General features: G+C 40.1%; 1 protein-coding gene across 1 annotated transcript; it reads left to right on the top strand.

The window, feature by feature from the left end:
- The first annotated feature begins 9,001 nt into the window (after window positions 1–9,001).
- On the top strand, window positions 9,002–16,148 carry LOC122913608 (olfactory receptor 4C45-like). The gene is made up of 2 exons (XM_044260271.1): window positions 9,002–9,194; window positions 15,400–16,148. The coding sequence occupies exons 1-2, from the start codon at window positions 9,002–9,004 to the stop codon at window positions 16,146–16,148; spliced, it is 942 nt and encodes a 313-aa protein (XP_044116206.1).
- Window positions 16,149–18,642: the final 2,494 nt, after the last annotated feature.

Raw genomic sequence — 18,642 nt, 5'->3', positions numbered from 1 at the left:
AGAAGGGAAAAAAAAAAAAAACTTTATTCATCTTTTAAGAACAAATAGGACTATAGAAATGATGATGGTCTTGAAGTCAAAATATGTGAGTTTAACTATATTGTGCTCCCTATGCTTTTTGTAATCTTTAATTGTCCTCTTTCATACTAATATTTGATTAAATAATGACTAAAGCCTCTTCCAATTAGAAAACTTTCTGCATTTGCAAGTTATTGATCAAAGGGACATTGTAATTCAGCATTATTTGTCACACCCTATAGAAAATCTCTGAGTTTATGTATTCAATAGAAAAATTCTCTGTAAAGCTCTGTGTAAAGATTTTTTAACCAATTAGACAATAAAATATTGGTAAAGAAAGTCATAATACCTAAGTATTTAAGCCAAATCATATTTCAATCTCAACTATGTATTCAAAGTACATTTATTATGATGAGAAATAAAGATCAATGAGAAATGAGTGAGTTTTAAAAAATAAGAGAGGATTCATCCCAATATTAATGCTGCCTTGTTGCACATTGCCATGGGGACCATTTGTAGTGTAATCTGCTCTCCTCCTAGAATAAATTATGTTCTCTGCCTAAAGCCAAAAAGGGACATAAAGTCTTCTAGGTACAGCCATAGAGCAATCTTGCACATGATTCACAGTCAAAAGATAACTGGTGGAACATTTTTCTGTAAAAGGCGTACTATATACACCACTTGAACTCTGAAGTACCTGTTACGATATGGACTTCTACCTTAGCTAATAGGAAAAGTATCTAGCACAAAAGAGAGAGTTAATGATAACTGAGTAAGAAAGAAAGACTATACTTTCAAATTTGAACGACAACCTTCAGACCAATTGCAAAGCAATGCAGTGGGAAGTAACCTGAGATACAGACACAGTGCCATTCTAACAGAAAGAACTCATATAAAACTAGATTCACCAAGTGCCTGGGTGGCTCAGTGGATTAAAGCCTTTAAAGCCTCTGCCTTTGGCTCAGGCCATGATCTCAGGGTCCTGGGATCAAGCCTCACATTGGACTCTCTGCTCGGTGGGGAGCCTGCTTCTTCCCTCTCTCTCTGTCTGCCTCTCTGCCTACTTGTGATCTCTGTCTGTCAAATAAATAAATAATCTTAAAAAAAAAAAAAAGCCTCTGCCTTCAGCTCAGGTCATGATCCCAGAGTCCTAGGATCGAGCCCCACATCAGGCTCTCTGCTCAGCAGGGAGCCTGCTTCCTCCTCTCTCTCTGCCTGCCTCTCTGCCTACTTGTGTCTGTCAAATAAATAAATAAAATCTTTAAAAAAAAAAAAAAACAAGATTCAAATTTGACCCAAGACAAAACCTCTGCATGCAAAACAAAGAGAGAAAATCATGAAAGCATATCAATATCATAAAATCAACAAATACTAAGGAAAGCAGTAAGAGAGTAAATGGGGGACAGAAAAACTATGAGACACACAAGAAACAAAAAGGCAAGCCTAAGTCCTTATCTGTGAATACTTACTGTATATTAATGGGTTAAATTCTCCAGTCAAAACCCATGGAGAGACTAAATGGATTTTTAAAATCCTACTAAATGCTGTCTACAAGAGACTCACTTAAGCTTTAAGAACACACATTGTCTCAAACTGCAGCAATGAATAAAAGATATTCCATGTGAACAGCAACTGAAGGAGGGCAGGACTATCCTCCCGTCAGACAAAATAGACTGTAAAAACAAAACTGTCACAAATAAGGACTTTATATAATGATAAAAGGGTTGGTTACCCAGGAAGATATAATAATTATAAATATTGATGGACCCAACATCAGAGTGCCTACATATATCAAGCAAATAAAAGATATAAAGGCAGAAAGAGAAAAAACCACAGTAGTACTAAGAGACTTCAATGTTCACTTTCAATGATGGATACAATATATAGACAGAAAATCTGTAAGAACCCAATGGACAGGAACGTTATTGACCAAATGGACCTAACAGGAATATATAGAACAATCAATCCAATAGTAGTAGAGTATACAGTCTTCCCAAGTGCACATGGCAGATGATGCAGAATAGATTATATGTTCAGTCACAAAGCAGGTCTTGAAAAACTTAAGATTCAAGTCATACAATGTATATTTTCTGAACACAAAGAAGTGAAACAAAATCAAGAGCAGAAGGAAAACTGGAAAATTCACATATACACAAAAATTAAATAACACATTCTTCTGCAACCTATGGGTCAATGAAGAAATCAAAAGGGGAATTAGAAACATGTCAATACAAACAAAATTTTAAACTTACAAAAAAAACCTATGCAATGTAGCAAAAGCCATACTAAGAGGAAAATTTATAGCAATGATCACCTACCTTTAAAAAGATCTCAAGTAAACTAACCTCAAGAAATGAGAAAGACAAGTAAATCCAAAGGTAACAGAGGAAGGAATAATTGAGATTATAGGAGAAAAAGGAAATAGAGATGAAGAAATCAATAGAAAAATATCGATGAAACTAAAAGCTGTTTTTTAAAGTACAACAAAACTGACAATCTTTACCTAGACAGAGAAAAGGTCACACATGAAAGAGGGGACATTAAAACTCATACCACAGAAATAAAAGGATTACAAGAAACTACTACCAATATACATTAATTAATTGGATAACCTGGGAAAAAGAGATAAATTCCTAGGAACATACATTCTACCAAATCTGATGCATGAAGAAGTAGATAATCTGAACAGACAAATAATGAGCAAGGAAATTAAATCCATAACAAGAAGCTTCCCAAGAGAGGAAAGCCCAAGACCAGAGTCACTGGTGAAATCGACAGTAAAATATTTAAAGAAGAATAAATGCCAATACTTCTCAAATTCTTCTAAATATTTGAAAAGGAAAAAACATACCTGAACTTCCTTTAGAAGGCCAGAATTACTGTTACCAAAAAAAAAAAAGGACTGAAATATTTAGAAATAAACTGAATTTTAAAAGTTAAAGATTTGTAAGCTGGAAAGGACAAAACATTTATGAAAGAAAATAAAAACCAAAAAAAAGCAAATAAATGGAAAGACACCCTGTGTTCATGGATTGCAAGATTCAACGCTGTCATAATGTTCAAACTATCCAAAGTGATCTAGAGTCACTGTAATACCTATCAAAATCACAATGGGATTTTTCACAGAAATGAAAAAACAATCTTGGGGCACTTGGGTGGTTCAGTAGTTGAGCAACCAACTCTTGGTTTCAGATCAGGTCATGATCTCAGGGTCATGAGATCTAGCCCCAAGACAGGCTGCTATATCGGTGGGGAGTCTGCCTGAGATCTCTCCTTCTCGCTCTGCTCCTCCCCCCACTTGCTCACTCTTACTCTCTCTGAAAGAAATAAATCAAGCTTTAAAAAAAGAACGAAAAATAAGAATCTTAAAATTCATGTAGAATCACAATAGACGCCCATAGCCAAAGCAATCATTAGAAAGAAGGACAAAGCTAGAAGCATCACACTTCCAGATTTCAAATGATATTACAAAACTCTAGGAATTAAAATAGTATGGTACTGGCATAAAGACAAATACAGAGACCAATGCAACAGAACAGAGAACCCAAAAACAAGCCCACGCATATACATATGCTCACCCTTGATCTTTGACAAGGTGCCAAGGATACACAATGGGAAAAGAATAACTTCTTCAGTAAGCACTGGGAAAACTGGATATCCACAAGCAAATGAATGGAATCGAACCATTATCTTATACCTTCACCAAAACCAACTCAAACTGGACTTAAAATGGAAGGCTGGAAACTAAAACTCTTAGGAGAAAACACAGCAGAAAATCTTCATCATTGGAATGATCTATGATTTCTTGGATATGACACCAAAAGAACAGACAACAAAAGCAAAAATAAACAAAGGGGACTACATCAGACTAAAAATCTTCTGTACAAAAAAGGAACAATTAACAATTTCCCACAGAATGGGGAAAAATATTTGGAAACAATATGTTTCATATGGGGTTAGTATCCAAAATAGACAAAGAACTCATACAACCCAATAACAAAGATAGCCCAATTTTATTTTTTTAAAAGATTTTTATTTATTTATTTGACAGAGAGAGATCACAAGTAGGCAGAGAGGCAGGCAGAGAGAGAGGAAGGGAAGCAGGCTCCCTGCTGAGCAGAGAGCCCGATGAGGGCCTCGATCCCAGGACCCCAGGATCATGACCTGAGCCAAAGGCAGAGGCTTAACCCACTGAGCCACCCAGGTGCCCCAAGATAGCCCTTTAAGAAAGGCCACAGACTCAAATAGACATTCCCACAAAAAATATATATATATAAATGGCCAACAAGCAAATGAAAAGATGCTCAACATTACTAATCATCAGTGAAATACAATTCAAAACCACAATGATGTATTATTTCATATCTGTTAAAATGGCTAGTAACAAAAAGACAAAGCATAACAAGTATTAGTAAGGATGTGGAGAAAAAGAACCCTTGTTCACCGATGGTAAGAATGTAAATTCATATAGTCATTATAGAAAAAGGGATGGAGGTTCTCCAAAAAATTAAAATTAGCAAGACAGGAAACAACATGTGTTGGAGAGGATGTGGAGAAAGGGGAACCCTCTTACACTGTTGGTGGGAATGCAAATTGGTGCAGCCGCTTTGGAGAACAGTGTGGAGATTCCTCAAGAAATTAAAAATAGAACTTCCCTATGACCCTGCCATTGCACTCCTGGATATTTACCCCAAAGATTTAGATGTAGTGAAAAGAAGGGCCATCTGTACCCCAATGTTTATAGCAGCAATGGCCACAGTCGCCAAACTATGGAAAGAACGAAGATGCCCTTCAATGGATGAATGGATAAGGAAGATGTGGTCCATATATGCTATGGAGTATTATGCCTCCATCAGAAAGGACGAATACTCAACTTTTGTAGCAACATGGATGGGACTGAAAGAGATCATGCTGAGAGAAATAATTCAAGCAGAGAGAGTCAATTATAATATGGTTTCACTTATTTGTGGAGCATAACAAAAAGCATGGAGGACATGGGGAGTTAGAGAGAAGGGGTTTGGGGTAAATTGGAAGGGGAGGTGAATCATGAGAGACTATGGACTCTGAAAAACAATCTGAGGGATTTGAAGTGGCGAGGGTGTGGGAGGTCGGGGTACCAGGTGGTGGGTATTATAGAGGGCACGGATTGCATGGAGCACTGGGTGTGGTGAAAAAAATAATGATACTGTTATGCTGAAAATAAATAAATGAAAAAAAAATAAAATACCATATGATCCAACAATCCCACACCTGGGTATTTATCGAGAACTACTGAAATCAGGATCTCAAGGAATTCTTTGCACTCTTATTGCTCATTTCAGCATTATTCACAGTAGCTAAGATGGGGAAACAACCTCAGTGTCCATCAACGGCTACAAAGCTTTGAAACAAATAATGGAATATATACAGACATGGTATATTTTCAGCCTTAAAAAGGATGGAAACCCTGTCATTTGTGACCACAAGGATGAAACTTGAGGGCATTACTCTAAGCAAAATAAGCCAGTCATAGAAGAAACACTGCAAAATCATTTGTTCTCATCAGACCTGCCCTGATGCATCATCACCCAGAGTCCATAGTTCCTTTGGGGGCATTAGCTTTCCTAACTGAGAAAAGAACCAGAAACCAAACAGTGCTTTCTGAGGATGGTAAGGAAGAAATGAGCAGTGATTGTTTAAAGGATATGGATTTTTTAATGAAAAGATGAAAAATTTTGGAGATGGTTGGTGGTGATGTTTGCACACAATGTGAGTGTAATTAATGACACTGAACTGGACTGTTGAAAATGGTTACAGGTGCCTGGGAGGCTCAGTGGGTTATGTGTCTGCCTTCAGCTCAGGTCATGATCCTGGGTTCCAGGGATCAAACCCCTTACCTTGCTCCATGCTCAGCAGACAGTTTGCTTCTCCCTCTCCCTCTGCCCTTGGTCATGCTCTCTCTCTCACTCTTTCTATCTAAAATAAATATATAAAATCTAAAATATTAAAAAATAAAAATGGTTAAAACAGTAAATTTTATATTATGTATATTTCCCACAATTCAATTAAAAAGGGGGGGAGAGGAACAGACTGTGAGTGAGCAAAATTATTAAGTCCTGAGGACAGTGCTGAAGGCACTCTTTCCATTGGTGCTGTGGGATTTCAGGAGCATATCAGTTTCTTTAAAGATAAACATTGATTTTTTTTAAGGTGATTTTGTACAAATTTCATCCAGCTCTTCAACACATCAGAAACTGAGGGAGAAGTTTATAGTGGAGACTCCCTTCTATACTGTTTCCATCCCCTAGCTCTGAATGCTTTACAGAAAATGTTTGCCTCGGAGTGATTTTCTCAATGCCTACCATGTGGAAGCATGGCTCTTTACTGTACATGTCCTCAATGATTTCTTGGAGGATAGAGAGAAAAGCTATATTCCCATGAACACATCATGAGGACCTGTTGTCAAGATACACACACCAGAAGAAGTTGATGGATCTATGGCTCATAAATTACCCAATCTTCCGTAACTAAGAATTCTGGTATCTGGGTCTCCATTGTTAGCCACTAATAAAAAGGTCAGTCTCTCAGAGTAAAATGGCACATAACGTTGAAACCTGGCATTTCCATCCTCAGGACAACTATATACTTAGAACAGGCACATTTTCAGAGAGAAATCCATTCTCCTAACTCTGACCTACCTAAAACTACCTTCTATCCTGTGCCAGGCTAAACAACGTTTAAATGAAAAGCAAAGCCCTATCGGGAAGCTTTCCTATTTTTCTTACCAAAATTTCATCCGAAACTATAGCCACAGGCACACATTTCACCAAAGCTCAACTGCATTTCTAAAACTGGCCTCTAATGATGTTTTTGGGTACCAAGTAGGAGCAAATGAAAGGCAGGGGCTGAGGTTTCTAGCAAAGATTCCAAAAAGACCAATTACTAATCCTCTGAGGACTTGAGAGGTCAATGCATTACCAAAGTGCAGGTGCTTTGTCAAAGTCTATTTAAATATTTGTCTAGAGTCTATGAAGAAAGAATTACAGTACACTTAACTAAATGACAGAGGCAGAGTATATACCAACAAGCTTAAGATTCATATGTGAGACACTGCACCCAAGCTTAAGGGGTTAAAAGGAGGAATGAAAAAGAATTCTCTCTACACTGTTCATGGACTTTGGGAAACATAAATTTGGCAGGATTTAAAAATATATCTACCCAATCAAGTGGATCTGATGCACTTATATATTTTATAGTTCCATATGCTAGCTTATTCTGACTTAAAGTTTTTCCTTTTTCCCAATATTTTTGGATTAAATACAGTTTTGAGATCTGAAAAATATGTGTATTTTACAGATGTGTCTATATTTTCATCAGAGGCCATGAAAGTGAATAGAAATTAAATCCTAGAGTATTGAAGTTTCCTAAATAAAGCAGCTCATTTCTGGGTAAGTTCAGAGTGATAATAGAACCAAAGTAAACTAAAATGACCAGGACTGGGAGAGTTGTCTGAGAGAGAATTCCGGTGATGCTAGTTGACAGAGTATATTTGCAGCTGTGGTGCTATGCCCTCAGGAGAAGAAAGCATCACTGGGTACAATCCAAAAACAGTGGAACCCACAACCAACTAGATCCAGGTCAGTAGTAACTCAATCTTTTTCCACAAATTTTAAGCAGATTAACTTAATTTATCCAAATTATTTTCATAAGTAGTTTTTGTAGCTAGATGCTATGAACTGAAGGTAATCTTTTTCTCTAAAAATGAATTTGAACACAATGACATTAAAATAGCAGTAGAAAATGTGATCTGTAATGCTGCTACACAAGATGTTGTTGAGGACTACTAAGGTCACATATCTAACATTGTGGCTAACATATATGTAGAAGTGGATTGCCTCAGTACATTTCTATATGTTTATTTGAAATTGTTCCCCCTTTTCACGACTTCCATGTTGCCATGCTGAAGTCAGCATTTGTGGATTAAACCTATGAAGGATGATGAATCACTTAGTTCCCACCTATAGCAGCAGTCAGGGATAGAGAAGAAACAAATAAAGAGACAGAGCTTTCTGGGGAAAAAAAAGATAGTTTCCTCACCTTTACTGAAGATGAAAGATCATGATGCTGACCTCTGTGTCCATAAACATTAGAGGAAAAAATATGTTGTGATATTCCTTAGCACGGATAGGGAAAGGAGAAAAAGAGGGGGAGAAGGATTAAAATGTCCTATGATGATTTGTAACAAGGACTCACTATGGAAAATACATGAGGAGATCAGTCAAAAAAAGAAAAAATTATTGTATATATTCAATTTTTCCACTAATTAGCAATGAAGTCTTCAAGTTCATCATAAATGATTAAACTATGTCAAAGGAAAAACTTGTATTATCTTAGATACCATTTCTGTCTAAACAATAGGAGATTTGAGGAAACTTCATGACTCATTTAATTCCATTTGTAAAATGTGACTAGAATTATATATCTATTCTGGAGCAGTATTATTTTTATTTAAAGACTGACTGATTGATTAGAGAGTGCACACACAACAGACAGAGGAGCAGAGACATAAGCAGAGCGAGAAGTAGAGGTCCCCCTGAGAAGGGAGAAGCAGACTCCCCCTGAGCAGAGAGCCTGAACCTGGACTCAATCCCAGGACCCTGGGATCAGGGCCCCATCCAAAAGCAAACACTTTAACCGACTGAGCCACCCAGGCACCCTTTTCTGGTGCTTGTAACATACTGTCGCTATTCCGTTTATATGAATGAGAAATTTAGTGTCTTTCTGTTCTTTTTTTACAAATATCTCCAAAGTGGTTGAAACTGGAAGGTGTGGCTTCCTCTTTAGTCACACCTCTTTAGTTATGATGGAAATTTCACAGTTGAATGGATGGTGATGGAGGTGATGGAAGAGGTGATGGACAATTTCAGTGTTGAATTCAAAATGCTACTAAGAAATTCTCTGATCTTTCCAGATAGACCATAAGCTCATGACCCAAGCTGAATCCATGGGAAAGACAAGCAATGTAACAGAATTCATTCTGCTGGGCCTGACTCCGAACCCAGAATTGAAGAAATTCTTATTTGCTGTGTTTTTAATCACCTACTTGATCACAGTGGCAGGTAACCTCCTCATCTCCGTCGCCATTTTCGTCAGCCCAGCCCTGGGATCTCCCATGTACTTTTTTCTGTCCTACTTGTCTATTATAGATGCTTTCTTTTTTTTTTTTTTTTTTTTTTTTTTTTCCCAATTTATTTATTTTCAGAAAAACAGTATTCATTATTTTTTCACCACACCCAGTGCTCCATGCAAGCTGTGCCCTCTATAATACCCACCACCTGGTACCCCAACCTCCCACCCCCCCGCCACTTCAAACCCCTCAGACTGTTTTTCAGAGTCCATAGTCTCTCATGGTTCACCTCCCCTTCCAATTTACCCAAATTCCCTACTACTCTCTAACGCCCCTTGTCCTCCATGCTATTGGTTATGCTCCACAAATAAGTGAAACCATATGATAATTGACTCTCTCTGCTTGACTTATTTCACTCAGCATAATCTCTTCCAGTCCCGTCCATGTTGCTACAAAAGTTGGATATTCGTCCTTTCTGATGGAGGCATAATACTCCATAGTGTATATGGACCACATCTTCCTTATCCATTCATCCGTTGAAGGGCATCTTGGTTCTTTCCATAGTTTGGCGACTGTGGCCATTGCTGCTATAAACATTGGGGTACAGATGGCCCTTCTTTTCACGACATCTGTATCTTTGGGGTAAATACCCAGGAGTGCAATTGCAGGGTCGTAGGGAAGCTCTATTTTTAATTTCTTGAGGAATCTCCACACTGTTCTCCAAAGAGGCTGCACCAACTTGCATTCCCACCAACAGTGTAAGAGGGTTCCCCTTTCTCCACATCCTCTCCAACACATGTTGTTTCCTGTTTTGTTAATTTTGGCCATTCTAACTGGTGTAAGGTGATATCTCAATGTGGTTTTAATTTGAATCTCCCTGAGGGCTAATGATGATGAGCATTTTTTCATGTGTCTGATAGCCATTTGTATTTCTTGATTGGAGAAGTGTCTGTTCATATCTTCTGCCCATTTTTTGATGTGTTTGTCTGTTTCGTGTGGGTTGAGTTTGAGGAGTTCATTATAGATCCTGGATATCAACCTTTTGTCTGTACTGTCATTTGCAAATATCTTCTCCCATTCCGTGGGTTGCCTCTTTGTTTTTTTGACTGTTTCCTTTGCTGTGCAGAAGCTTTTGATTTTGATGAAGTCCCAGAAGTCTATTTTCGCTTTTGTTTCCTTTGCCTTTGGAGACGTATCTTGAAAGAAGTTGCTGTGGCTGATATCGAAGAGATTACTGCCTATGTTCTCCTCTAAGATTCTGATAGATTCCTGTCTCACGTTGAGGTCTTTTATCCATTTTGAGTTGATCTTTGTGTACGGTGTAAGAGAATGGTCGAGTTTCATTCTTCTACATATAGCTGTCCAGTTTTCCCAGCACCATTTATTGAAGAGACTGTCTTTTTTCCACTGTATATTTTTTCCTGTTTTGTCGAAGATTAATTGACCATAGAGTTGAGGGTCCATATCAGGGCTCTCTACTCTGTTCCACTGGTCTATGTGTCTGTTTTTATGCCAGTACCATGCTGTCTTGGTGATCACAGCTTTGTAATAAAGCTTGAAATCAGGTAAGGTGATGCCGCCAGCTTTATTTTTGTTTTTCAACGTTTCCTTAGCGATTCGGGGTCTCTTCTGATTCCATACAAATTTTTGGATTATTTGCTCCAGCTCTTTGAAGAATGCCGGTGGAATTTTGATCGGAATGGCATTAAAAGTATAGATTGCTCTAGGCAGTATAGACATTTTAACGATGTTTATTCTTCCGATCCAAGAGCATGGAATGGTCTTCCATCTTTTTGTGTCTTCTTCAATTTCTTTCATGAGTGTTCTATAGTTCCTCAAGTATAGATCCTTTACCTCTTTAGTTAGGTTTATTCCCAGGTATCTTATGGTTCTTGGTGCTATAGTAAATGGAATCGATTCTCTAATTTCCCTTTCTGTATTTTCCTTGTTAGTGTATAAGAAAGCCACTGATTTCTGCACATTGACTTTGTATCCTGCCACGCTGCTGAATTGCTGTATGAGTTCTAGTAGTTTGGGGGTGGAGTCTTTTGGGTTTTCCATATAAAGAATCATGTCATCTGCGAAGAGAGAGAGTTTGACTTCTTCATTACCAATTTGGATACCTTTTATTTCTCTCTGTTGTCTGATTGCTGTTGCTAGGACTTCTAATACTATGTTGAACAAGAGTGGTGAAAGTGGGCATCCTTGTCTTGTTCCTGATCTCAACGGGAAGGCTGCAAGCTTTTTCCCATTGAGGATGATATTTGCTGTGGGTCTTTCATAGATAGATTTGATGAGGTTCAGGAATGTTCCCTCTATCCCTATACTTTGAAGCGTTTTAATCAGGAACGGATGTTGGATTTTGTCAAATGCTTTTTCTGCATCAATTGAGAGGACCATGTGGTTCTTCTCTCTTCTCCTATTAATTTGTTGTATCACATTGATTGATTTACGAATGTTGAACCATCCTTGTAGCCCAGGGATGAATCCCACCTGATCATGGTGGATAATCTTTTTAATGTGTTGTTGGATCCTGTTGGCTAGGATCTTGTTGAGAATCTTAGCATCCATATTCATCAGTGATATTGGTCTGAAATTCTCCTTTTTGGTATGGTCCTTGCCTGGTTTGGGGATCAGGGTAATGCTGGCTTCATAGAAAGAGTCTGGAAGTTTTCCTTCTGCTTCAATTTTTTGAAACAGCTTCAGGAGAATAGGTGTTATTTCTTCTTGGAAGGTTTGGTAGAATTCCCCAGGGAATCCGTCAGGTCCTGGGCTCTTGTTTTTTGGGAGATTTTTGATCACTGCTTCAATCTCGTTATTAGATATCGGTCTATTCAGGTTGTCGATTTCTTCCTGGTTCAATTTTGGTAGTTTATATTTTTCCAGGAATGCATCCATTTCATCAAGGTTGCTAAGCTTATTGGCATATAACTGTTCGTAGTAACTTCTGATGATTGTTTCTACTTCCTTGGTGTTAGTTGTGATCTCTCCCCTTTCATTCATAATTTTATGAATTTGGGATTTCTCTCTTTTCTTTTGGATTAGTGTAGCCAGTGGCTTATCGATCTTATTGATTCTTTCAAAAAACCAGCTTCTAGTTTCATTGATACGTTCTACTGTATCTCTGGTTTCTCCCTCATTGATCTCAGCTCTAATCTTGATGATTTCCCTTCTTATGTGTGGAGTTGGTTTGATTTGTTGTTGATCCTCCAGTTCTTTAAGGTGTAGAGACAGCTGGTGTGTTCTGGATTTTTCAATTTTTTTGAGCAAGGCTTGGATGGCTATATATTTTCCCCTTAGGACCGCCTTTGCTGTATCCCATAGGTTTTGGACCGAAGTGTCTTCATTCTCATTGGTTTCCATGAATTGTTTCAGTTCTTCTTTGATCTCCTGGTTGATCCAAGCATTCTTAAGCAAGGTGGTCTTTAGCTTCCAGGTGTTTGAGTTCCTTCGGAACTTTTCCTTGTGATTGAGCTCCAGTTTCAAAGCATTGTGATCTGAGAATATGCAGGGAATAATCTCAGTCTTTTGGTATCGGCTGAGTCCTGATTTGTGACCCAGTATGTGGTCTATTCTGGAGAAGGTTCCGTGTGCACTTGAGAAGAATGAGTATTCTGCTGTTTTAGGGTGGAATGTTCTGTATATATCTATGAGGTCCATCTGGTCCAATGTGTCGTTCAATGCTCTTGTTTCTTTATTGATTTTCTGCTTCGATGATCTGTCTAATTCTGAAAGAGGCGTGTTAAGATCACCTACGATTAGTGTATTCATATCAATATGACTCTTTATCTTGATTAACAGTTTTCTTAAGTAATTGGCTGCTCCCATATTGGGAGCATAGATATTTACAATTGTTAGATCATCTTGGTGGATAGTCCCTTTAAGGATTATGTAGTGTCCTTCTGTATCTCTGACTACAGTCTTTAGTTTGAAGTCTAATTTATCTGATATGAGAATCGCTACCCCAGCCTTCTTTTGAGTCCCATTGGCATGAAAGATGCTTCTCCACCCCTTCACTTTCAGTCTGCGTGTATCTTTAGGTTCAAAATGGGTCTCTTGTAGGCAGCATATGGATGGGTCCTGTCGTTTTATCCAATCTGCAACCCTGTGCCGTTTTATGGGTGCATTGAGGCCATTCACATTGAGAGTGATTATTGATAGATACGTTTTTATTGACATCGAGTTACCTTTGAAGTCTTTCTTTCTGTAGACTGTCTCTATATTTCTGTTCAATGCTATTCTTGGGATTTTTCCTCTTTTATAGAACCCCCCTTAATATTTCCTGCAATATCGGCTTGGTGGTTGCATAGTCTTTTAAGTCTTGCCGGTCTTGGAAACTCTTTATCTCTCCATCCATTTTGAATGTCAGTCTTGCTGGATAAAGTATTCTTGGCTGCATGTTCTTCTCATTTAGTGCCCTGAATATATCTTGCCAGCCTCTTCTGGCTTGCCAGGTCTCTGTGGACAGGTCTGACGTTATTCTGATGGGCTTCCCTCTGTAAGTAAGGAGCCTCTTTGCCCTGGCAGCTTTCAAGAGATTATACCTACAATTATAATTTCTCAATTTGACTATCAGGTGTCGTGATGTTTTTTTGGAGTGTATAATCTTGGGTGGAGACCGTTCAGCCTCTAGTACATGAACGCTGGTTTCATTCGCGAGATTCGGAAAGTTTTCATGAAGGACTTGTTCCACGACATCTTCTAGACTTCTTTCTTTCTCCTCCCCTTCAGGAATTCCAATAATTCTGACGTTGGAACGCTTCATGGCATCACTTATTTCCCTAATTCTGCTTTCGTGGGATCTAAGCTGTTTGTTCCAGGCTTCCTCCTGATCCTTTCTCTCTATCTGTTTGTCTTCCAGATCACTAATTCTATCTTCTGTCTCAGTTACCCTAGCTTTGAGAGAGTTTAGATTGGATTGGAACTCATTGAGAGCATTGTGGACCTCCTGCCTGGTAGCTTTAAGCTCCGCCCTAACATTGTGAACATCCTGTCTGGTCGCTTTCAGTTCGGCTCTAATCAATTCTGTTTGGTCATCCATGGCTTTCTCCAACCTAGCTATTGCCTGGATAATTGTTAACCTGAATTCTCTTTCCGACATATTGTCTATGTTGATAGCCGTTAGCTCTGTTGCGGAAGGTCCATCCTCTGTATTTTTCTTCTGTTGGGCATTCCTCCTCCTAGTCATTTTGGTGGGAGAAGACTGAACAGATGTAGCTGGATGTATCAACTCTGGTGCAGTCAAGGTGCACCCTGGAACACTTCCTGATCTCCGTCTCAGAGAGAAGCCTCAGTCTGGGTGCAGAAGCTGAATAAATTCCCCCTTGGATGCTGGCAGTGCAGGTTCCAAGTTGCAGACCCTGGGGGCGCAGGATCTTTTGCTCGTCCCCAAAGCCAAGGCAGTGGCGGCTGTCTGGGAGCTCCTGACCGCCAGAGAGGTTCCAAGCAGCGATCGCACACTGAGATTTTGCCGCCGGCCCGGGCTGGGAGTGCCCGGCTTGCGCGCACCTCTTTTCAGAGGCGGCTGTGGGTCGGGCGCGCGTCTGGGGCACTGAGAACGGGGCGCTGGTCCGTAAGCCGCAGGCTGGGCTTTTGCGCGCCTCTGTCCGGGGAAGAGTTTCGCGGGCGCGATGCTTAGACTTTGAAACAATGGCCCGGGTCAAGAAGCGCCCCAGGGCCTTAGAAACCCAGGAGAGCTGGAGCGCCGTGCACGCGCATCTCAAGCTTTGTGGTAGGGCTAGCGCGCGTTCTGCAGACCGGCGCAGCTTCCATCCCCTCACAGGAGCCGGAACCCCGCGCTCTGGGGCACGCTGGCGGCTTAGGGACCAGGAGCCGGTTTCTCCGCCGCACTCTCTCTGCCTCCGCGCCGGGGAGGCCGTCTGGGACCGGGGACTCAAGCCCCTGTCCCTAGCCGCCCCGATTCCCACAGTTTGCCCCCGCGATCCTTTGCTCTTTTGGAGTGCTTTCAACCAGTCTCCGAGTTAATGCTGATCCCCAGACGCAGGGCACTCTCGCTCGTATCGGGGTATTACTTTTGCACCGGTCGCCTCTGGTGGCTCCCTCCCCCTTTTGTTTATCTTCCGATATCAGTCCGCTGTTCCCATTCCGCTTTACCTGCTCACTGGCGTCTTCTGCCCCTGTAGAGATCCAGACGTGTATAATTCTGATCTCAGGCTGATTTCATGGGTGATCAGAGTTCTTTGGTAGGTAATCAGCTCACTTTGGGGTACCAGCTGAAAAGACGCCTCTTCCTAGTACCCCGCCATCTTGTCCCCCCCTTATAGATGCTTTCTATTCTTCGTCCATAGCACCCAAAATGATCTTTGACTTGATCTCTGGCAAGAACACCATATCCTTCAATGGCTGCATGACTCAGCTCTTTGCTGAACATTTCTTTGCTGGAGCAGAGATCATCCTTTTAGCTGTCATGGCCTATGACCGCTATGTAGCCATCTGTAAGCCCTTGCATTACATGACCATCATGAGCCGACCTGTCTGTTCTTTCTTGGTGGGAATGGCTATGATTTTAGGCTTTTTGCATGGAGGTATCCAGGTATTGCTCATGGTCCAGTTGCCATTCTGTGGCCCCAATGCCATTGACCATTTTATGTGTGATTTAATACCTCTCTTGGAACTAGTCTGTACAGACACTCACACTTTGGGGCCCCTGATTGCTGCCAACAGTGCATCACTATGTCTGCTCATTTTTTCTATGCTGGTTGTTTCTTACATTGTCATCCTTTGCTCCCTGAGAACTAAAAGCTCTAAAGGACATCGCAAAGCCCTGTCTACCTGTGCTTCTCATGTCACTGTTGTCATCTTATTCTTTGTACCTTGTTCATTCCTGTACCTGAGACCCATGACCTCCTTTCCCTCTGACAAAGCTGTGGCTGTGTTTTACACCATAGTAACTCCCATGTTGAACCCTTTAATCTACACCCTCAGAAATACAGAAGTGAAAAATGTCATGAAGAAACTCTGGGGGCAAATAATAAAAATTGGTGATAATGAAACTTGGGATTAGAGTATTTACATAAAAATATCTAGGGAAAGTTTTACAGAGATTTATTCCCCTTCTTAGTTGATTAAACGTGGGACAGTCAATTACCCTGTCTGGATCACTTTTCTTCAGAAGTATATGTATTGTGGGCAGGAGAAACATTACCCATTAAAGCAAAGTAAGCATGGTGCCTAGACCCCACAATAATTTTAGGAGCCTTGCAAATGGTTAATTTCTTTTAAAATGAGGGGGGAAATGGATGTAATGCAAATCCAACTTGAGGTATAGTCATCTTTATACCAATGCTGTCATAAAATGTAATTTTAATATTTTTTATGGAGGGGAAGGACTCATGAGGACAAATAGCAAGGGGCCACAGAAGTCATAATGTTTCCCTGACTGTGGGTTGAAACAAGTAAGCAGTGGTATTCCTGAGCACTGTTTAACCCCACACTACAACTATAATCAAGTTTTATTTCAAAAGAGTAAAACTATATATGCAAAAACATATAGAACACCAGGGAGTCTTCAACAAGTACTTTCATCCAAACATATTTTTTCTTATCTTCCTAAATTTTAAAGATTACAGATGTTCCTGCACCACAGTAATAAAAACTCTTTACTTCCCACAAGCCCAAGGAAAGCACAGTTACACACAAAGGTACTTTTTAAAAATTACATGACCTCCATTTCCTGTAGTATGCAAATGTCTACAGAAATATTAGTAGCAGAACTGACTGATGCAAAAGAGATAGAAGTGATCAAGCCCATAAAGTTAAGGCAGAAAATATCTGTATATTAAAGATGTGTTTTAGACATGGACCAGGGCAGAGTCTGAACAGCTGGGGCAGGAAATTACCAGTGATGTAGGAACAAGTCTGTGTCACAAATGAACGATGACCACAGGTCTGGATTACAGAAAAGAATTCATAACAGGTACATTAAAATTCTAGGACAGATTCAGAAACAGTCAGATGCTTTGAAGTCAGAGAATAAGAACTTTGGATCAAATAGGCTTGATTTCTCATCTTCTTTCTGGCGTCAATTAACCTTTTAATGTAAGCATTTTGCTTCATGTCTCTACTAATTTTTTTTCAATTTATTTATTTTCAGAAAATATTATTCATTATTTTTTCACCACACCCAGTGCTCCATGCAAGCCGTGCCCTCTATAATACCCACCACCTGGTACCCCAACCTCCCACCCCCCCGCCACTTCAAACCCCTCAGATTGTTTTTCAGAGTCCATAGTCTCTCATGGTTCACCTCCCCTTCCAATTTTTTTTCCAATTTATTTATTTTCAGAAAAACATTATTCATTATTTTTTCACCACACCCAGTGCTTCATGCAAGCCGTGCCCTCTCCCCTTCCAATTTACCCAAATTCCCTACTCCTCTCTAACGCCCCTTGTCCTCCATGCTATTTGTTATGCTCCACAATTTTTTTAATCTATACATTGCATACTCTCTCAAGTTGTGGGAATTAAATGATTTAGATTCAAAAAAACGAATCAGCTAAAATTAGTGAAATCGCTCAGACATGGTTTCAGCCTTCAGAGATGTCACCAGCACATAAAGTAAGCCAGGGTCAATGGTAGCTGACATGAGGAGCCCAAGAACACCACTACCAACCACGATTCACTAACCAAGTTCACAGGAGGACCAAACATCTGTGCCATACTCAGTTCACTTTATAATAAGTCATAAAAGGCATCTGGATATGAGTAGGGACAGCAAAGCAGAGAGTTACTGTCTCAGCAAGGAATCTAATGGGACCTATGAGCAGATCTCTGGACACTAAAAGCTAGGCCCCACCAACTCCCCACTTGGGGACACAAATGCCCTTAAACATCTCTGCAGTAACAAATGAGGGGGAGCTGACTGGAGCAAATGTGACGTGTCTGAGCGGAACTCATTTCAAAAGCTCTCACTGATGTTGGATCCCCTTCTGCTGCTCTAAAAGAGAACAAGGGAGAGCCACTCCAGTGCCAGAGACCCACAGACCTATCTCTGTACAGAGCTTGGGATTCCTGAAGAAGAACTCAGAAACTTGTCTTCAGAGGGTGATTTCACAATGAGGGATTGAATATCATGTGATGCTGACATATCTCATGTTCCCAGGACTGTAGATCTGGTTAGACCTTCCTCTCTATGACAGCCTTTTAAAAATAAATGTTTTGCTGAATAAACAAACAAACAGACTCTTTTGTTTTTATTTGACAGAGAGAGAGGGATCACAAGTAGGCAGATGAGCAGAGAGAGAGAGTGAGAAGAAAGTGGGCTTCCCCCTGAGCAGAGAGCCCAATGCAAGGCTCGATCCCAGGACCCTGAGATCTTGACCTGAGCCAAAGGCAGAGGCTTAACCCACTGAGCCACCCAGGCACCCCAAACAAACAGACTCTTAAGGGAACAAAGTGGTGGTTGTCAGTGGTAATTGCAAGAGGTGGTTGTGGAGGGAAGGGTGAAAGAGATAAATGAGATTAAAAGGTCAAACTTTAATGATATAAGCCAAGGGGTT

This window comes from Neovison vison, chromosome 7, assembly GCF_020171115.1.
Source record: "Neovison vison isolate M4711 chromosome 7, ASM_NN_V1, whole genome shotgun sequence".
Classification (NCBI taxonomy): domain Eukaryota; kingdom Metazoa; phylum Chordata; class Mammalia; order Carnivora; family Mustelidae; genus Neogale; species Neogale vison.
Note: the sequence above shows the minus strand (reverse complement) of the source record. Positions and strands in the feature narration are given on the sequence as shown.